Source organism: Cryptomeria japonica, chromosome 9 (genome assembly GCF_030272615.1).
Source record: "Cryptomeria japonica chromosome 9, Sugi_1.0, whole genome shotgun sequence".
NCBI lineage: Eukaryota > Viridiplantae > Streptophyta > Pinopsida > Cupressales > Cupressaceae > Cryptomeria > Cryptomeria japonica.
Window position 1 is genome coordinate 515,584,563 of NC_081413.1, and position 22,893 is coordinate 515,607,455.

The 22,893-nt window shown below is 34.5% G+C and overlaps 1 protein-coding gene and 1 long non-coding RNA gene across 2 annotated transcripts in view; both read left to right on the plus strand.

Annotated features, from left to right (window-relative positions):
* The window catches only part of LOC131066929 (large ribosomal subunit protein uL14mz), a 29,810-nt gene extending 27,495 nt beyond the window's left edge, over window positions 1-2,315 (plus strand). Inside the window, exon 4 of the mRNA XM_058001826.2 lies at window positions 1,834-2,315. Coding sequence (XP_057857809.1) covers window positions 1,834-2,208 — 375 coding nt within the window. The 3' untranslated portion in view covers window positions 2,209-2,315. The remainder of the gene's footprint in view (window positions 1-1,833) is intronic.
* Window positions 2,316-21,066: 18,751 nt separating this feature from the next.
* LOC131066927 (uncharacterized) lies at window positions 21,067-22,111 on the plus strand. Its single transcript, XR_009111748.2, has 2 exons — window positions 21,067-21,475; window positions 21,844-22,111. It is a non-coding gene; the product is annotated as an uncharacterized LOC131066927 (long non-coding RNA).
* The last annotated feature ends 782 nt before the right edge of the window (window positions 22,112-22,893 follow it).

The window sequence follows — 22,893 nt, forward strand, 5'->3', positions numbered from 1 at the left end:
ATTGAATGTGGACTGTATTTAATGATGCTATCTTCTGCTGTTGATCGATATTGAGGTGAAGGAAGAGATTGAATAGATATACGTAGCATTATATCTAATTCAAACAACACAACTTCCTTAGTCATTACATCTCTTCCTAACCATCATGACCCTCCAAGATCAATTAGACAACAAATACGTCTAACAACAAGTTAATAACAAACCATTTAATCATTGCATCGGTTCAAGTGTTAACACGTCAAAGATAGATTAGTTAACACGGAATAACAAGGGATCGATTTACACTTTGACATTACATAGAATCCATTCATATGTAATATACATTACATAGAATCGAATAATATATTAATCAATATATGTTAATTGTCCAAGAGAATCGAATCATATAATAGTTGATTCAAGTGCAATGTATATTAATTATTAACTTAAGTTGTTTAGATGACCCAGTCAGATCATATTACTGACTGACGCTATTCTTCAACAATGTGTGCATATTTTGCATGATTTACACCTCTAATGGACTGTATACTCCTGTGGGCTTGTAGCAATATCCTGACATTTTTTAGGCCTTTAATGTGTGCATATTTTGCATTATTTACACCCTTAATGGACTGTATACTCGTGTGGGCTTGGAGCAATATCCTGACATTTTTTAGGCCTTTTTTCAAAGTGGTTAGTTGACTCATGATCTATGCCCATTGTTTTGTAATGCTGTTTGCTATTGTGATGTGTCCATAGTTAATTGCAAATGGATATGGGCTAGGAGCATCTTATTGTATAAGGGAGTTCATAGAAAGCTTAAGCTAACAGATTGACTCTAGAAGATAAAATTGAAGGTCTCCTATATCTTTTGTTTAGACTTGAGAGCATTGATACGCTGCAGTGTATTGTAATCCTATTAGTGAGATTAGATACATGGAGTTGCCTTTGGAGGCTGAGTTTTTCCCAAAAGGGTTGTTCTAGGGTAGATCTGATGTCTTGTGTTATCGCTTAGTTCTTACTTTGTTGAAATTTGTATAGATATGGAATTACTTGTATTGTTTCTCTGATAGGTTTAATGTGGACTTAGTCTAGTTTCCTTTAATAAACATCTCTTACAAAGTATTTATATAGACTCCTCGCAACCTTCCCTAGTGCCAAAGAGAAGATCCAAAGTAAAAAATGTGAAGAGACCTCTGAAAAATACTAAAGTTCCAACTCCAGTTTGGGTGAATTTGCTGCTTTCACTGGGTTGTGTTTTTGAAATTACCATGACTGAAGCGTTTTTTCTGCTTTTGCCAGGTGGCAGTTCACAATAGCTGTATATCAACGTTTTTGCCACCTGCTTAGTCTGGCAAAATTGTCATTTTAGGTTTTGCACTTGGTTTAAATTTTAAATATGTGCACATCCTATCCAAATTAGCCTTGAAATTTTCCAGACCATTACAAACATGAATTTCACAGAAATATAGAGAGATAAATGACAAAATTCACTGCAAAGAGGCAGTTTCTTTTTCCCATGGTTTCAGGTCATCTCCTTAGAGTGAAAGTGGCAACTTTGATCCGGTTCTAGCATCTTTAACTTGTTTTATTGGATCATTTGTAACTTCAATTTGACTCATTTCTTGTATGTGATTACTGAACATTTGTCAGATTTGAAGTCTAATGTCATCTATATGCCTTATTTCCTTCGGTCTTTTTTATACCTCTTTTGAGCACAAGGAAAATCTATCTGCTACTTTGCTTAAAATAGCTATTTGGGGTTGATTGGGCTTGACTATAATTTTAATGATTAGAAAGCTTAAGGGATTTTTGACATATTTGATATGCTGATTCTTTCTTTTATTTTAACAGCAAAGAAGAACATTTATACAGATGAGAACCAGTCTTAAAGTCGTAGATAACTCAGGAGCAAAGCGGGTGATGTGCATTCAGGCCCTCAAGTCGAGAAAAGGTGCTCGACTAGGGGATACAATAATTGCATCAGTAAAGGAAGCACATGCGCGTGGCAAAGTCAAGAAGGGAGATGTTGTGTATTGTGTGGTTGTGCGTGCTGCTATGCAGCGACTAAGATGTGATGGAAGCCATATCAGGTTTGATGACAATGCTGTGGTTGTAGTTAGTAAACAGGGAGAGCCTGTTGGAACTAGAGTATTTGGTCCTGTACCCCATGAACTTCGAGAACGCAAGCATTTGAAAATTTTGACATTGGCAGAACATGTAGTTTGAGGCACGTTCAAATTTTCATTAAGTTTTAGTCAGTATACACTGATGCATGTACATTTTTTCAACTTACATAGAGATTTATTTGGTAATATACGGATTTGTTTCCTCTATTTGATGTGCTGCCATGTGGGTTCATAAAAGCTGTCTTATTTGTTTTTAAACTCGTTTTTAAGTTTGCCAGCCAAGTTTTTAGAAACTTACAGCTATATTGCATGTTTATTTATCTGACTCAGAGGAAACAATAAAGTTCAAAAATGATATTTTTGTCAGAATTTTTTTTTTTTGTACTATGCTAAATTTAAAGAGTCATTAAGCTATCAGGGGCGTCATAATTAAGACATGTAAATCATGGTGATGGGAGTTTAGACTGTAGATGAGATATGGACGATGCTAGCATAGGATTAGTTTCTTCCACTTGAATTTTTGCTTTTATAGATATGGTTTAATGGTTGATGGAAATGACACTTGATCTGATTATCACGCTTTATGTATATAATTTAATTGATGAAGAATTCAAGGAGCATGATGATGGCCATTACCAACTATTGTGTCAGTTTCGTTAGAATAAATGTTGAAGTGAAAGGGAGGTCAGAATTGTAATTAACATTTCTTTAATTTTTATAAAATGCTAATCCTACAAAATTTGCAATAGGCAGGTTATAATATGTGTTTGAATCAAACCCATAGATAAAATGGATTCTTCCATGTGGGCCTCAGAACAGATGCACCTACTATAGACCTGTATCCAGTGCACACCTATGGCAGTATACATGCACTGCATAGATTTTTCTATATATTTTATGTTGAGGATGATGAAATGGATTTGAATGAGGATTCTAGTTTGATCATGGATAAGTATGTCAACATTTGTAGTGTGGTTGGGTTGAAATCTTTAATTGAACTAAAAAACTTACTTGATTCATCCTAGCATAAGGTTTCACTGGAACATTATGCTTTTTAGCTTGAAGTTCAAGAAGACATTTTTCCCATGATGATTTAGTGAAAGTTAGGATGTACATCATGCTCCTAAGAAGATTACAGGTGTATTTGCATATGGATGATCATAAGAATGGCTCCTACTACTCGTGGTTGTCATGTTCATGTGACAATCTTTTCCACTTCTAGCATGATGACTAGAACACTAGCAGTTTCAATGTTCATGCATGCAAGAATCAATTTTTTTGAAGCTAGGAGAGGGATGCAGTATTGGTTTGAGGGAGATAAACACTTTCGATAGGCTTGTCTTTGATAGAGACAAGTTGTTGTGGTAGTTTGTTTGTGGCCATGTTCCATGGATCTTCCTTGTAAGGTACAACCTGCAATAATCTTGTAAGTCTTGTTCGTAGCCTTATCTCTAATTCCTTGTGCTTCCACATTATTGGCTAATGGTTGCCTTATCTCTAATTCCTTGTGCTTCCACATTATTGGCTAATGGTTTTTTGTCTTGTACATATCATGTCTTTTCTGGTTTCATGTTGCATTGTATATACCTTGTGTCTATGTAGGCATGGCCCTTGTTTATCATGATGAAGTGTGTACTGGTCCCACTTGTTCCCTTTTTTAGTCTTCCTGGAGATTCAGATTTTTTTTTTACATACTAGAGGCACGTGTCCCTAGATAGAGCTTGTTGGGACTTAATCCCACAATGTCATTTTTTTCTTGAGTCCCTTCCCTTTTTGTGCATCTTGACCCTACTTTGTCCCCCATTTATAACTAAACTGAGAAGTCTTAAGTGTGTTTACCTTGTCCAATATTTCCTACAAGCTATCCACTATTATTCTACATTTGCCTATACTGTGTTACAATTGATAACTCTCAAAAAATGTCAATTAGATGGGTTGTTGGTTAAAACGTCTATGTCTGTGCAAAGTGTTAGAGTTGTCAAAGCTCCCCTACCAAGCATGCCTTTTTACCCACTCCCACTTCCTTTGTTCCTTATTAGGATAGAAGACTTCTTCATCTCATCATGTCCACCTATTTGCCACTTTCACCCCACTTGCCATTTGTAGTCAGAAGCATGTCATGCCTCCCTCTCTTTGAACACTTGTCATGTGGTAGTGCTGAACCCTAATCCCCATTGTATCCCACTACATTTTTTTATCGATATTCCTTGGTCAAACTTCCCTCCATTTATCTACCTTAGTCGTATGACTTCCATGTCTCCTTGACCCCTAAAGTGTAATACTCCCACCATTTTTCATTGTCATGCTCACCCACTCCCCTACATGTTTGGAGGACTATTTATGACTAGGGTTGATGTTATCATAGTCCAAATTAGGATTTCTCCTACCTAGAAACCATTGTTCATCAAAATGGGTGCAAAATTTATGCAACATTTAGTGGTAAAGGAAAAAACAATTTAGAAACACAATTGATTCGGAGTTATATGGCTATTGGATATGATTAGATGGTGCCTAGATTCCATTTTCTAATCACCCATATATTGATTTGGAGATATTTAATTGAGGGACAACTTGTATTACAGTTAATACGGTTGTTAGGATTTCATAGCTTAACATTTGCTACATTTGTAGTATATTTCACAAGCTTCTTCATGCCCTTTCATGCTAGATTCAATGGTGCCATGAATGAAGAAACATCTTGTAGGTCAAGGCAACATTCTTACACACCTCTTGCAGTACTTTCAATATATTATCCAACAATTTTTTTCACAAGAAATTTCATGTCCTCTAGTGTGGAAAGAAAACCATTTGAAATTAAAAGTGTCTCTATGTCACTCAACCTAAATAAGAGGTTAGGAGCTTTGACTAATGTGAGTTGATGTTCGTACATTACTCTTGTAAAGGATTAATATTTTATTAAAAAACTGTAGTGGTAGATTCAAGGAGATCCATTTGGTATCAAAATCCCTAAGAATCTTGTTTCCTATGGCTATTACCTCAACAAATTATTTAATACCCTTAAGGGATATTCTTGGCTTTCTCCCCATTTACCAATAGTTTTGAAGCTCAATGTTAGGTGGAATGTCAAATCTATTGCTCCTTAATGACATGATAATTTCAAATATTTTGGTCCACTCTTATGGAGCCCAAGCTATGTCATTTTGCTCTCTGTCTCCTTTATTAGAGTCTTCCAATTGGATCTTGTCTTATCCACTTGCGTGTTTGTATTCTCCTTTGTCTATTTTGTGGACATGAAAACTTTCAAGCACTTATTTTTGGTTTTGTTGCCCCAAGTTGCATGGATGAATTCACAATTTTTGTTAAGCCTTTCTAGCTAGAGCCTTTCTTGGGGGCATATGATTCTTTCAAGAGATTGGACCAAAATGCTAACAATACACAATTTGGTTTGGCGTGCTTCTAAAGTGGAAATTGTCTTATTAGGTTTTGTTGTAGACAAATATTTTTGTTTACACTAAATCTAGTATATTGTGTAATCCCATATTACAAATATAGGTCTAGGCTATTGAAGTGCCTACAAAAGTTTTCCACTTGCAGAGTCTCATTAAGTACTAGGCTAAGGCCCCTTATAAGGTTGCTCATTTGCCACCTTCTCTTGCTAGTAGGGACACTTATATCTTCCATGGGTGCATGCCTTTTTGCCATGTGGGCATCATCGTGGTCAAAACCATAGCTCCATACATGGCTCATTGGACTCTCCATATTATAGACATCATGTTTGGTCTCCTTGCTACACAACAATGCTTCTACCTCTCCACACACTTTTAATGGCCAACTTGAAAGCAGTAAGTTTTGTTGCCCAAAGTTTTTTTAATCTCCTATGTAAGTAAACCCTATTCAAGAAGAAAAAGATAGAGATGATACCATTTTGAGTAGGGAGTGTTGATGTGTTTTTTATGCATTATGCAACATAGAATAAAATACTAAGTATTCAATCCTCTTTGAACAAAATCATCCCGAGTGTTAAACTACGTGATAAAATGAGATGTCTCCAACGTTCTGAATGTTAGGTCTTGACATGCTCTTGGATAGACTCAATAAGTGTTGATGTGATATTGTTGGAATCACAAAGGGGACTTACGTTGAACTTGAATGTTTGAATGCCATTGGAATGTGGAAATTTACTTGACTTAAAAAAAAAGGACAAAAGAGATAGGGTTTAGGAAGTTGATCTAATCCTAGATTGTAAAAGACTATGAATGATTTAGTGAAATTCAACTAGACTTCGCTTTGCCATGCAAAGCAACAACTTGACAAAGTTTAGTGTGATCTCCTAAGATAAGCTTATGATGTTCAAATCACTACCAACGACACAGATACCATCAGTGCAATGCATATAAATGAAGAAGTAGCAATTGAAGTTAAGCTTCGCTAAAATGAGTCCAGTTCACTACGCAAGGTACCTCACAATCAATGAAATACTAGTAGTATGAACATAAAAATTTCATCACAAACCATTCACAATAGCTTCAATCCATCTTGTTGGTTCCCAAACCAACAGTCCTCGAGTCCTAGAGGAATTGCCACTAACTCATCGATGGACTTGGGGAAGGGTTTGGCCAACGAACGAGATTCAGTCACAAGACTGAGATCTCCTACTCTTTTGGCTCTGCGAGACTAAGGCGGGTGAACCTATGCAGTGTCTAACAACTTTCAACTTCACAATACTCAGGACACTACAACTTACAACAGATCATCTCAATGAAAGATACTAAGGAAGATGGATAAACTCCTAGTTATGACTTTAACCTTAGTTTGTAAGCATCTAAGCACTCATTGAGAAGGGGTTTTTCTACACTAATCCTACTCCTAATGCTGAAAGGAAATTCAGGAATAAAAGATATTGATTATAAAATGATTATGAGAATATGGATAACACATAACACCAATGCCTTCACAACTGGGCATCAGAGTCTACTTTCAGAAAATGGCTTTATACCCAAAGAGGTTAACTTGTAAGCCAAAAGATCTAAACACCAATGTCTTGCATTGATAGTCATCAACTAAGCTCTCCTTGTAATCATACTTAATGATCCTGCATGCAACAAATATTATCCAACATCCTATTTCATTGGTTTAATATCTTCCTTGAAGAGAACAAAAAAAACAAGATGAGCACCAGACTTGTTGGAACAAAATTGAACAATCCTTGATCATTAACTTCATAAATAATATTGTTACATAATGGAGACAACCACTAGAACAACAAATTTTCATTACGTGCACTGTTGATTACAACTATTCCAAGCATAAAGCACTACAAACTGAGAAATATCATCTAACTGTCATTATAGTCCTCCACTGTACATAAAGCCAAGCTTCCAGAATGCTAAGGGAAATTACATTCAAACTCCTCTCTACTAATGAGAAGAAGAAAAGATATACATCAAAAGAAGACCTAATCAAAACCCTAAAGGCATCTTTAGAAAGTGACATGTCTTCCATCTTGAAATTTGCATCCTGAATCAACTCTCTTCTTCTTTCAAAAATTACCAAAATTGAGCCACTGCACCCTACTGGAAAATGTTGAAAATATGAAAATACCATCTTTGGTTGCATTTGTCAACTCACCTCTGCACCCCTCCCAAAGTTTTCCACATTTGGTTGTTGTCCATCTCTAACTGAAAAAGATCACCTTTTTCCCTTTGTTCTCAGAACTGAAAAGTTTCCTCTTCCGTGAAAGTCAAAATATTAACTTTTAGCCTGCATCTCCGCTCTATCCGAAAATAGAAAAATACTTCCTTAGCTGGAAATAACCTTTGCCTTTTACTGGATTTTCCCCTTTGAATCAAAAGTGGAAAATTTTCTCCCTCTCTGCTGAAAATGACATGTCACTGGCATTTTATTTTTCAAAAATTCCGTCTCCTTTGCATGCTACTTTCATGCATTTACTCAGAAATAAAGATAATCCTCCTTTGGTGAAAATAATTTCTGAGCATATTGAAATTTGTTAGAGTGAAAAAAGAATCACTCCCAAGTGAAAAGCCAACTTTCCCAAGAAAATATTAGATTTGATAAAATCCCCCTTTTTACTCTCATCCCCTGCTCATCACAGTTTACCTCTTGGTGAATTAATTTTACCGTGAAAAGAAATACTTTTCCCTAGAAAAATTTCATTATTTACCTTCGCAAAATATCTACTCATCTCTGCTGATTTTGAGAGTAAAAATTTCCCCTCTTGGCTATAATAACTTTGACATCGTTTATCCTCTGCATATTTTCATCTTTTGTAGAAAATACTCTTACTCGTTGCATTTTACTCTATTTGAGAAAATAATTCCCCAATTGACAACTAATTCTCCATGTTAAATAAAAATTCCACCACTTTGCAGAAGGTAGACTTTGGGCAAAATAACTTCTCAAATTGTGTGCCCTTGTCGCTAAAATCCATTTTCTCAGAGATAACTTAAAACTAGTACCTTTATGCACCTCTTATGTTCCTCATGGCTTGCATTGCAAGCATACTTATTATGCTTTGATGGATATCTTTAACTTGCTCTAAAGATCTTGTGACCTCCTCAAACAGTGCATTTTCTATGTACCTAATAGTTGTTGAGACATGGACCAGCTAGGACTCGAACCTAGGACCTTCCATATGCTGCTAGAGTGCTCTACCACTGAGCTACTGGCCTCTCTTGGACCAGTCCATCGTCGGTCTGGGTATGGCTTATTTCCAACACCAACACCCCCCCTAAGCCACACCTCTCGTGTGGTTGGGGCTCCTAGCCTGGACCTGGCTTTGATACCATGTAGACATGGACCAACTAGGACTCGAACCTAGAACCTTCCATACGCTACTGGAGTGCTCTACCATTGAGCTACTGGCCCCTCTTAGACCAGTCCATCGTCGGTCCAGGTGTGGCTTATATCCAACACCAACAATAGTTTCCCCAATTAAAGCCTCAGTCGCTGCCCCTACTTGTCATGGTATGGGAAATACTGGGAAAAGCGTGGGGTTGGCTTTACACTCGGCCAATGCATTTTCCTGCGATTACTAATGCCTTCACAAAAACCAAAACACCTCTTACACATAGTGCTAGGGCGTTTTACAACTGTGGAAGCAAAGCATTCACTGAGAACTTAGCAGAGCGCCACAAACTATATCTTGCAACCAAACTACTCAACACTTCTCTCCACATTGGCTATCGACTGTAATAGCATAGTAATTCAATGATATTGCTGCCTACACTGGTCTTCATATTGTGTTAGCATGTTCCACCATGTTGTTTCACTTACTAGCCGAGGTTGATCATATTCAAAAATGACCCATCTCTGTGCATTTAATCATTCGTTGTGCCACAAAAATCCTTAACAGTGCACGCACCCAGACGGTTGCTCATAGCTATTAAAAACATTCAAATTTTCTTTTATTAAGTGGCCGCTCAGAATGCGGTGGAGATGGCTTGCAGACTATAGGAACATATTCAAACTTGGCTTACTGGGGAAGGCACGATAAGCACCGTGCCCAATCTGTACATAAACCACTCTGTGCAAAACTAGCAACTGTAAAAGCCTATGAGGGAACATCACTCTAAGGCATTTCACCAATGAGCCTTTGCGTGCATCCCTCAAATACCCGCGTGCCTTACGCCAATAATTGGGTTACATTTCCATTTTCGCAGCAGTCTAGGCAAAAGACAGACCACAACCTAGCAAAAACCTTTACGGATCACAACAATGGAGGAAAAACACGAGCAAGTCCATACATCTGACCTTTGACTTCGATCCTTATCGACCCTCGATTATAGAAGAAATGATAAAAATCGCCCCTTTGCACTCATATTATTCTGCCCTAATTCTCCTCCCTTATTTCCCGGACTGTGCACTTTTTTTTTCTTATTCCTGTGTTTGAGATGTGTCCCGCGACTGCTCTAGGGTGCCTCACTTTATGCGCGGGATAACAAAACTCCCTCTGATGATCAATCTTTGTCCTGCACGATCCATTCGCCATCCTCGTGAACATGCAGGATAAGCATCTCCACCCCCGCGTTCATTTGATTTTATCCCGTGAGGGTTTGTTTGTCCTCGCCCAAGCCCGTGGGATAACAAGAAACTTGTCTCTACTTGCCCCAATTCTTCTCCCGCAGGTTGCACACGCACCCCTTCACATCGCGCGGGATAAAGGCAATGCAAATGTCCTTCAAACATTTCATATCCCACATAATGAGTGGCAGTCCAAGCTTATGTGTGCAGAGAAAATTTTGATAGAACTTTTCAAATATCCCTCGTTCTCCTTGCCAATTAAAAAAGAATTTCTCGGAGTAAGAAATGATTATGCCCACCCTGTTCAACACGGCAATGGCTATGCAGCGGACAAAATGGCCCGCTCATGCCATGCCTTCCCCTTTCCATGCCCGCATGCCATACGACCCCGTCCCTTTAAACGGTCCAATCAAACGTACATCACCGTACTGGACTATCTGCAGGGGTATCCGTGTTGATGAGCATTAAAATTTTATTTTTATTATTAACCTTTAATGTTTTAAGTTATATTGTTTTAAGTTTTATTCGTTTAACTTTTTTTAAAATTTTATTTATATTGTTTATGTTTTTATGTTTTATTTATTTTTTCTTTTTATTGTTTTATTTTTATTAAATTATTATTTTACTAATATGTTATATTTTTAAGTTTTTTATTTTTATTTATTTTAATACAATTGTATTATAATATATAATTATGTGATTTTAATATATATGTAAATTTTAATATCATTATTTTATAACTTTTTAAAATACATTAGGTAAATAATAGTTTAATTTTTAAATTATATATTTATTTTTTTAATAATAAATCATATGTTTAATTTTTAATGTTAATTTGTATTTATTTATTTTAATATTTATTATGAACTAAAATATCCATAATATATTGTGTTTTTAAGACATTTTAATTTAAAATTTTGATAATATTATTATTTTATTTTTAAAAAGTACATATTAAAAACATTAAAAGTAAGAAGTTCTTAATAAGTATAATTGTTTTTGTAAAACGAAGCTTTAAAAAATATAAAAAATATGTGTAACTTAGTTAAATATTTTTAACTATCCTAATTACTTATTTCCTTTTATTTTTAGTTTTAGTAAATTTTTTGATATTTTGATATTTATATGTGTAACTTAGTTACTTAAATATTTTTAACTAAGTAACTTAATTACTTTTATTTTTAAGTTATAATAAATAAAACATTAAAACATAAAAACATAAACAATATAGATAAAATTTTAAAAAAAGTTAAACGAATATAACTTAAAACAATATAACTTAAAACATTAAAGGTTAATAATAAAAATAAAATTTTAATGCTCATCAACACGGATACCCCTGCAGATAGCCCAATACGGTGATGTACATTTGATTGGACCGTTTGAAGGGACGGGGTCGTATGGCATGCGGGCATGAAAAGGGGAAGGCATGACATGAGCGGGCCATTTTGTCCGCTGCATAGCCATTGTCGTCCTGGCCCAAGCCCGCGGGATAACAAGAAACTTGTCTCTACTTGCCCTAATTCTTCTTCCGCAGGTTGCACACACACCCCTTCACATCGAGTGGGATAAAGACAATGCAAATGTCCTTCAAACATTTCATATCCCGCAACATGAGTGGCGGTCCAAGCTTATGCGTGCAGAGAAATTTTTGATAGAACTTTTCAAATATCCCTCGTTCTCCTTGCCAATTAAAAAAGAAAATTTTTGATAGAACTTTTCAAATATCCCTCGTTCTCCTTGCCAATTAAAAAAGAATTTCCTGGAGTAAGAAATGAATTTGCCTGCCTGTTGAACACTTTGTCCCCTTCGATAAGTGGGCCCACCATAAAATTTTAAAAAAGTCTACTCAGTTTGTTATTAAAATAATAAAAGATGAATCAAATAGCTCTAGTGATTGATTACTTCAAAAATCTAAATCGTTATAAATGATTTACTCCCCCCTTTTATCAAATTTACTCATTAAATCATTGGGAATGATTTAATACGTCTTAGCTTTCTCCTTAAAGAATCAAATAAATGTTTTAAAACATTCATCTCCATATTGCATTTAAATATAATACTATTTTAATCAACTAGATTAAAAATAATATATATTTAATCCTTTTAAGCCCTAAAATTCACATTGTGTATTAGCCTTAGTCGAGCCCCAAAGTTGGCCTTGCTAAAAAAAATTCGTTTCCAAACCACTGACTTAGTAGAAATGCTCTGATTCATTGACATGAAGTGTCCAGGATTTGAGAAATTGAGTTCAGAATCTTCAACTTTGTCATTTTTGCAACTTTGAAACTTACCCAAAACATCTGAGTAGCTCTTGAAACTAGCTTTAAAAATTGAGCAAAACATTTGATCAGACCCTGGGAGCTGGCACATTGATAGACTGTAAAAATGAGAATCCAGGGCATTTGGCGGATCGTCATTACGACATCCGAGGCAAAAAAATTTAACCCTCAAAGTTGCTAACTCTGAAAAACTGGAAAATGCACTTGTTAAAACCTGAAAAAGTGCATTTGGAATGGGTCCCAAAAAGTGGTCAAATGACAAGCTGGGGGGCTACAAGCTTGGAATCTAGTAGACAATTTTACATAGAATCATGGGGTACATTCCTTTTGAAGTGCAGGTCAACTGGGCTCAAAATATAAATTATCAAAGTGGGCCGCAAACTGCTGCTCGACAAGGTTTAGTTTCAGAACTTAACCTTTTGCAAATGGAATCAACTTGTGAAACTTGTCAAACGGATTAATGGAGCTTAGCCACTTGGCATAAGGCTTCAAAAAATAGCAAGGAATCATAGACAACTATATGTTTGGCTTGAAAATTAACTAGCACAAAGATATGATGTCTCAAATAGGGCTACTCAGAAAAGTGGAATAACTGCAAATCAACAACCCTAACTTCAGGACCTCCGAAGGAGACTTCACAAACTCATAAAATTTGGTCCAGGGAAGTTGCAAGCAGGTATATGGCATCTCTACAAGGTGTATAACAATCCCCAAAGGGATTTCTCTTGACAATTCTCCGGTGCAAAAATATGAGCTCACCAAATGAGCTACAAAGGCCTGCTCATCAAGGCGATTCTGAATGCAACTTACAAAATTTTGAGCTAGGATCTTCAAAACTAGACAATTTTTTTGAAGTCCTAACACACCTAACCAACATGAAAATAAACGAGAAGTAGAGACCATGCAAAATATTGAATCAACACATGAAGTTCACCATATCTTCAATGAAATTAACATGCTTCTTGCAACAATGACTTAACAACAATCTCACTTTTCTCCTACTCTACTCTAGCTATCTGCTATCTAACTATTGATTATTAACCTTTACAATGAGAAAATTGAGCCTTATATAGATAGCTCTTTACAATGAGTGGCTTAGATTGATTCACAATCAATGGCCAAGATCAGAAGATAGAAACTCTAGTTAGGATTTGTTACACCCATTACATAGAATTTAATGCTTAATCAATGATAAAAGTACAATAAATAGGACACATGTCCTTCCTTGAATGATTGACCAATAGATGACGAGGGTAGGTGCATCAAACTTTGTGCCCACATGTGGTAGATATCTACCTCTTTGGATGAGTTAGATGCATTGAATTTAGACGCGTTATCCTGGAATGATGTGTAAAGATGAGTTGGTAATGATTGGGCGCCACCTCAGCTTATTCCTTGTAACTCATCACAAGTTGTAGGTGATTGAGGGATATCTCTTGATACTCAACATTTCCATTCGCTTGCAATAATTGAAGTGGTGGTGAGAGATGATCCCGAATTGCATCATCTTTCTGACTTGATCACCTTCGCCTTGAATCTTCCATCTTGGATTACTCTTTTATACTGGCAATGATTTCTTATATTTTTGAAGAAAATTCAAGATACTGGTAAAACTCTTACCTTTTGGACCTACTCTCATGCTTGATCTTTCGTGTGATTGATCTTTTCCTTCCATGACATCCTAGATAGAGCGATCCTAAATTTTCTTTGATGATGTTGATCTTGTCCTTTGTACTACCGAGGTATCTCCATTCATAATTCTTCTTGGAAGTCCCTCGCTTGGATGTTGCCTTGGATTATGAATGATTTCCTTGAACTTTAACATCCTGACTTCCTCACGTAGTTGGATCTTTGAGATTGTGAGGTCTTTATTTCCATGTTCTATGCCTTTCCACACATTGCTCCTGAAAAGAAAGAAAACATCATGGATTAAAATTGTGAATGTAACCCTATGTAAGGAAAATGCAAGAGATGATGATCATTGTTTAAGGCTAACATTAAAACTCCACCAAATATGCTTTGCAAGCCTTGTTCCTAAATCTGCAAATGACATTTCCACGTTGATACTCCTCTGAAATCTTGTTTCAGGTCTAGAAATTATGTTCTAGATTTGAAAAATTCACATTTCAACTTGGAAAATAAAGGATTAGACCTAGCAGTGATCACTTTGCTAATGAAATTTGTTCGAATTAGAATTGTTTCACCTCTCAATTGACTAGAAGATTCACCCTTTCCTTTATTTGATTTATGTGTTTAGAGGTCTTTGCCTCTTAGGTCAGGCTTTTAAAGGTCACTAGAAGTACATTGGGTTTGGTTGGGGTTTTGAGTACCCACTGACAGTAGTCGGGGATTTAACCCTTCACTAACAATTCTCTCTACAAGTTGTGGATTTAGTCTTCCAGTGGAAGTGATAGTGGATTTAGAGGGTCATAGGAAGTGACTCCAAAATGTTAACTTTACTTGCTCAATTGCTTGCGCAAGACCTTTCCACTCTTTGGTAGAATATTTCACCCACCTCAAGCATCATTATCTATAAAAAATTTAAACATTCACCTTGACCAATGTTCATTTTGCCAAGTATAAGGACTTACTCATCTTGGTTGAGCTTTTCAAGGTGCATTGACAGTGATGCCAAGCAGGTTGAGGTTTTAGCCCCCAAGTGGAAGTTTCATATACTTGGTCATGGTTTTTGGGGTTCCACTGACATTGGTCATGGATTATGTCTTGAATTGGAAGTGGAAGCAAGAAGGTCGCGGTTTTGGCCTTGTACTGGAAGTGCTACGTCAGTTTGTCGTGAATCTCAGGTGTAAGTGGAAGTGAGCATTAGCTTGCTCTAGGAACCATTCAAGGTGCTTCCACCCCCCTCTTAACTGACTTAAGCTAATCTCAAGCAAGATTATCCTTCAAGTCGCTAAGTATTCATCTTAATCAACATTGATTTCAACAAGAGGAAGGAATATGTATTCAAGGCATCCTGAAGTTTGTGGATTTTATAAGGCATTGGAAGTCAACCAAATGAGGTCATGGTTTTGGAGTACCATTGGAAATGACATCTTTCTCCTTCACCCTTTGCACCTCTCATTAACTTGATTTCTAATTTTGCTTTAGACATTGAAACCATTCATCTCTAACATTAGCAAACATATCTTCATGTGCTTTGAGCGAGGCTTTGAGTGCTAATTGGAAGTCACCAAGGCAGTTCAGAGATTTTGCTAGCAAGCGGAATTGGTCAACAAGTAGGTCAAAACTTTGAGGCTCAACTGGAAGTGAGCATCCAACTGGTCGTGGATTTGACCTCCAATTGGAAGTCCCCATTAGCTTGTCGTGGATTTCACTAGCAAGTGGAAGTGACTCCTTCCTTAAGTCCTTGCATGCTTTCATCAATTTGATCATCTACTTGTTTTCCTTGAAATCAGTCACCTCTCGATGACATGAAGAAATCATCCACATGTCCTTGGACATGGTTTTTAGGTCAAGTGGAAGTCACTAAGAGAGATCAGAGATTTGACCACCAAGTGGAAGTAGTCAAAGGTAGGTTGGAGATCTAGGGGGTAAGTGGAAGTGACTCCAAAGCATGATTAACCTGCTCAACTAGCATTCCATTGTGTTTTCTACTTACGCTTAGCAACTTCACTCATCTCAAACAACATTAACTTTCAAAACCCTAAGCATCTCTTAATCAACGTTCAACTCACCAAGAACAATGACCTATTCAGTCTAATCTGACTTATGACATGCAATTGGAAGTGCCTGGAGAGGCTGGTCAGCGATTTTACCATCAGCTAGAAGTATTTGAAGAGGCAGGTCGAAGATTTTGGGGTCAACTGCAGTGACAATGAAGTTGGTCGGGGATTTGAATGGTCACTAGAAGTGACTTGATTTCTTCCATCTTGCTGCTTCATTTACTTACCCCATCCATTTCAAGGGTTTTTCCTTCATTAACAAGGTTTATTCTGCCTTGACTACCTTCTTCTTGAACATTTCACTCTCTTTGACAGTCTTCCACACTTAGACTCAACATTTCATCCTTGATCTTGAAAGCATATGATGTTGAGCAAATGGAATGATAATCTTAATCGCTCATTTCTAAGGCATTGAAAGCTAAATTGACCTCAATTCCACCTAAAGAGAAAGACATGACTTGATCACTTCCTAGCAACCTAAGGCATTGCACCTCCTCAAGTGAAAGGTTAATAGCTAAAGACACTACTAGACAGCTAGACTAAGACAACTAATCTAGAAAGCAAAAAAAAAGTGGGGGTCCCCATTTGCAATGGGTATGTGTGAAAACGTCACAATAGGGAGCCCATTCTAAATGACAAAAATCTCCTAGTTAGTTGGGGCCTTTGACTAGATCAGGACCTCTATTCTCTTTCTCATACAATCCTTACAACTAATTAGTGTAACCATTTTTTAAATTTTTATTTTTGACTTAGACTTTAAAATATGATTCCATTCCACCCATCTTTTAATGTAAATAATATATTTTAATTATTTCTATAATATAAAATATGTAACATTATTTATTTAGAAAAATATATTTTAGATCTTTTAATGTTAACTAACCAAATTTTAAAAGCATCCAAAATAACATTACCAAATCAATAGATTATGTAACTATCAAAATGTAAAGTAGGTGCTCAATAGAAACAAACCTTAATCACTAAAAGGCAATAGTGAAAAGTGTATCTTTCCTTCAAAGTTCCAAGTGACAATTGTCAAGTTGCAACAAGTTCCCAAGTGTTAAAGAAAAAAGAGTGTTTTAAGTGTATTTTAAGAATATAGCTTATATAAGAGAGGAATATTGCATAGTTATGATTTAGTTGTTAGGAGGTTGTTTGATTATGGAAGCTAAGTATATAATAAAATCTAGTCATAATTTGTATGATAAGGTTGAATGGGAGAAATGTTGTTGAAATGGTTAGTCTTACTCTTTTTGGGTTGTTGCTTGTTTTTTTTGGGTTTTGGGTTTGTATCTCTTAGGGTGTGATGTTACTTGTTTGTATTTGGATATATTTTGTTTTTCATTTTTTTTTATATTTAAAAGAGTTTAGATTTTTTTATTTTTTTAAATAATTTATAAATTGTATGAATTGAAAGTTGAAGTAGTGATTAATTTATACTTCTGAAACAATCAATCATATTGTTTAATAAAATATTGTGAAAATGTCTTTTTTTATAAATCTTAAATTCAATTTAAAATCATAAATAAAATAAACAATTAAATATAAAAATATGAAAGTTTTGAATCACACCTTCTTAATAATATTGCCCTCTTATTTGCACGGAGCTTTCAAATGTGGATCTAAAAAGTTATATTTACATTTGCCATTATCTCCTTTCTAGAAGTATAAAAAAAATTAAATTATTTTATAATTATTAAATAACAATTTATTTATTTTTGATAATTTTTTTTTTTAAAAAAATGTTAATTGACATTTTTTAAGGTGCGGAACACTATTGATTTTCAAATCCACGAGCCCACCAACCCAGTGAATCACCAAGCAAGAATTTTAACTGCTCTACTACATGGGTCACCCCATTAAATAACAATTTTCTTTAAAGAATATCTTTTGGAAAAAAAATTGTTGGATTATTTTAATTTGTTTTTTTCCTAAAAATTGAATAAATATCTTGTCAGAGAAAGTATAATAATTTATATAATAGAACTTAAAATATTGATAAATCTAAAAATAAAAAAATATTCATTTTTGACAAAGATGATTGAGATGCAAGTCAAGTTACCTTTAGTGAATATTATAGCATAGCTACCTTCAGAGAAATATAAGTAAACTAGGCCAAGATATCATATATTTGTTCTTTACTCCACTTTAAAAAATATTCTATTATTTTATAATTAATACGAAATTATTATTATAATATGATATTGTAATTAATATATTCTTATTTTATATTTTTATATTTACATTAAACTCTTTACAAAATAAAAAAAAATTTAGCATCAAAGTATTCTTTTTATTCTTTTATTATTATATTTCAATTTCCCATAATTAATAATATTAGATTGAGATAATTACAAAATAAATATTGCAAGTGAGTGATAATTGAGAGGTGAAAATGAAGATATAATTAGCATTAAATAATTATAAATTATTTAATTGAGTGCATTAAATAAATAAATAAAATTAAATTAAAATAATAATAAAATATTTTTCTTTTGTAGCTTTTCATGCATATAAGTGTCACAAACATGTCATTATTGATGGACATTTTTGCATCCATATGTGAGTATAATATGCCTTCAATGTAATAAATATTTATATTTTATTTTGAATGATCATAACAAATTTCTTTATCTTTCTAAGTGAATCCCTTGAATTCATTATTTAATGATGTTATCTTTGAGTCCTTTATAATTGTTGAAACCTCCCCTAATTCTAGACCACCTCTTCTCTTTGGAGTAAATATATTTTTTGTATTGAATCTTTTTGGAAATGAGTTGTATGTTCAATAAGCAAAAAGTTGTAAGAGTGACAATTTTGAGCCTCAACTTGATTATGACCTCTTCGATGGGCATAAAATTTGTGTACTTAAAGCAATGAGACTTATGCTCATAATATAGGCACATGCATCATTGGCCACAAGACCCTTTAATGTGAATAAAATCCTTCCAAAGTTTCCAAGTATATAACGAGTTATCAATTATGTAGTATAACTAAGCCCAACAATCAAGAGCTTGGTTAATAAAAATTATTTCCTATGCCCAAGGGGCCATGGGAGAGCATCTCCATGGACTTCATGGTTGGATTGCAAAAGAAGAAGTTATAGACCAACTTAGTAAGATGTGATTTTTAATGTCTTACAAAAATGCACTATCCAACAATGATGCAACTAAGTTATTCTTCAAAAATATATGGATGAATTTTTTGGACCTTTGAGGAGTATTATATTTGATAGAGATGCTCATTTTTTGAGCAAGTTTTAGTGCACTCTTTGAGTAGGATAGATAAATTTTTTTTGAAAGGTCTATGAATTTCCATTCCTAAAGGGATGAGAAATAGAGGCAATGAATAAAACCTTGGTTACAATTGTTTTTGTACAATAAATGATATCTTAAGGACTAGGATGAATACATGACATATGCACAACGAGCCTATAACAAATATCCACCCAATTATAAATTTGTCTCCTTTTAAAGCTTGTTTTGGCTACTTGCCACCTATTCCCTTTGATGTGTGTTTGGGATAGTTAAGAGAAGAGTTATAAAAATGAGATTCATAGGTGAAAAAATATAACAAGTTTACTAAAAATTTGGGTAAATGCATCTCTAGAGGATAAAGAGAAACTTAAATAGTCATGTGCCAAGTATACAAATTTATATAATAAACATAGGGTTGACTACAAGTTTTTTATTGGTGATGAGGTGTGTATATACTTACAGAAAAAAAGATTAAATATTTGAGATATGGTTCTTTTGATATCACATAATAGATGGGATGGAATTCTTTTAAGTTGAATTTCCCTAATTACATGAAGATCTTTCCAATTATCAATGTGGACAAGTGAACCTATTTGGGCCTTACTTTCTAAATGAAGAGGATATGGTTTTCTTACAATCCATAGATGCTTTTAAAATTGACGAGCAAGGGGATATAGAAGATGGTATTGTTCTTGGTTAGAGAGTGAGGTGCACTAGGCTTGGGAGCATGAACTGTGGTCGATAAATCTCAAAGTGTAGCTCTCAAGTAAGGTCGAGTGGGTTCAAAAGAAGAAACAAAAATAATAATTTCATATTTGATTAGTACCTAGTCTTTTGAGTACAAAAGGAATCTCAGTGGGGAAGAAACAAAAGGCAAACATGATAGATTTGACAAACAAAATCTAAGGAAAGTTAGGAATGGCTCATGGTATGGATGGCAAGGGCTACACACATATGAGGCTTATTATCATTCTCATAATGGTTGGATTGAAGGACATAAGTGACACTAGTTGGAGGTTGGAACAAAAGCCTAGAGCCCCAACGTTTTTAATAAAAGATACTTTCAAACCAAGGAAAACGGATTCCTAAAGAAAGACAAGTGGCTATAAGTGTGAATAAAATCCCTATTATCCCTAAGTTACTAGGATGATGTATTTCTTTTAATCTTAGAAATTGAAGCATAGATAAAATTGTATCTAGCTTAAGGGAAGTTTTTTTTTGTCTTTTTTTAAATGGGGTGGTCATTGGCTTACTTTCTATAAGTTGCGGCACTAGTGTGACATACAAGAATGTAACTTTGAAAGCCCTTTGAATGGTTTCTTTTTGGTAGAATACCCTACCAAAACTATCAAATGAAAGATTCTAAATGTTTGACCATATATGATAGAGGGATCTGGTTTGTTTATTAAATATTGGAAATACAACTTTAACCCTTCAAAATAAGATATCATAATATTCCCTATTTGAATCAGCTTATACAATTTACCATCTAAATACACATGAAATCTGGAAGAAAGAGATTATGAAATGTATGCTAGGATCTATACAAACATTAAACCCCTGCTGCCTATCCCAATAGAGGTAGACTTAATTAATTAAAATATTTAACCTAAACAATTAGTATATTAAATACATGGAATTTCAAGATGATCAAAAGTCTTAAGATTTAAGATTTAAAAAATTAAGATGGTCAAAATCTAAAAATATCTCAACAGACCAGACACTATTTCTTTTTTAAATTTTTAAACGTCTCAATTTCCAATTAACAATCCCACACTTCTGCATCACCTACTAAGAGGAAGCATTAAAAACTCTAATTCCCCACAACAAACAACTTACCAACGGTATATTTCCAGCACAATAATTCCTCTGGTACAAGCGAAGCAGATAAAAAACAATAATGGCGGGCCCGTGGGAGCGTGGAGGAAGGAGGAGATAGATGGAAGAAAAAACTTCTGCAATTAGATCTGATATGATACAGAAATGGTCCTACCTAGGGCTTGACAAGGCACAAAAGAAGTAAGTTTTTTAATGCTTTCTTTTCGTTTGGCGTAGCGTGCAACACTGGGCGATCAGAGTTGGTGGTGGGATGCGTGAGAAGCAAGTGCACGGGAAACTCCATGCTTTCACACTTTAAATACCATGTACTTACTCCTATTTCTATTCCTATTCCTATTCCTACAATTCATTAAAAAATGCAAGATCTAGATTGAGTCTTTTGTTCTCTGAATGAAAGCCCTCAATCATTTAGGGTTAACTTGTGCACCTCAATCTGACATTTTGTGAGAGTCATTCGGGGGGAATGCATATCTGTGTTTTCGGAAAGACCTAGAATTCTGTTATTTTGTTCTTTGAAGAAGATGGCAGACTTACAGATCTGCATTCTCCTCAAATGACTACTGGAATGTCTGAAATTTTTCAGATTTTTTGTGTTTCAGGTATTTTTCTTTGTTTGGTTTCTTTTTGTAATCGGAAATTTTCTATATATGAATGTCTGGTTGGCTTGCATTAGGTGGTCTGCTATTTGGAAGTCAGATGTTCAAAACCTGCTGAAACAGGGAAGGTATTTTCAGGTTTTAGGGGTTTTTGCAGATAGATATCATAGATTGAAAGAGTTTTTTTATCTATAATTAGATGAGTTTGATTTTGTTAGTAATTTCTTCAAAATCATCGTAATACTTGAATATTTCAAGTTGGATTGTTTGACTTATTAACAACTGATATTGATATCTCTAAAGATGATAAAGTAAGAACAATTTATGATGGTTTTTATATTTCAAGTTGGATTGCTTGTCTTATCAACAACACCATTGCTATCTTCAAAGACGATGTAAGAATGATTTATGGTAGTTTTTGTATTTCTAGTTGGATTGCTTGTCTTATCACCAACTACCAACTGCCATTGCTATCTTCAAAGATGATTAAGAATGATTTATCATAGTTTTTATATTTCAAGTTGGATTGTTTATCTTATCAACAACTGACATTGCTATCTTCAAAGACAATGAAGTAAGAATGATCTATCTTTTGTTTTTCGAAATTTAAAGTTAGATTGCTTGACTTAATAACAATTGCTATTCCTGATTTCAAAGATGATGAAATAAGATTGTCATTCCTGATTTCAAAGATGATGAAATAAATATGATTTATCTTTGTATTTTGACTTATTAACAAGTGATATTGATATCTCTTAAAATGATGAAATAAAAATGATTTATCATGGTTTTTATATTTCAAGTTGGATTGCTTATCTTATCAACAATAGCCATTGCTATCTTCAAAATGATGAAGTAAGAATGGTTTATCTTCCATTTTTTAATATTTCAAGTTAGGTTGCTTTTCTTAATAACAATCATTGTTGCTGTTTTCAAAGATAATGATGTAAGAATGATTTCTCTTTTTTTCAAGATTTTAAAGATGATGAAGTAAGAATGGTTTTTAACATTTCAAGTTAGATTGCTTGTCTTAATAACAATTATCATTGCTGTTTTCAGAGATGGTGATGCAATGTAAGAATGATTTATCTTCACTTTTTAAGATTTCAAGTTGGATTACTTGTCTT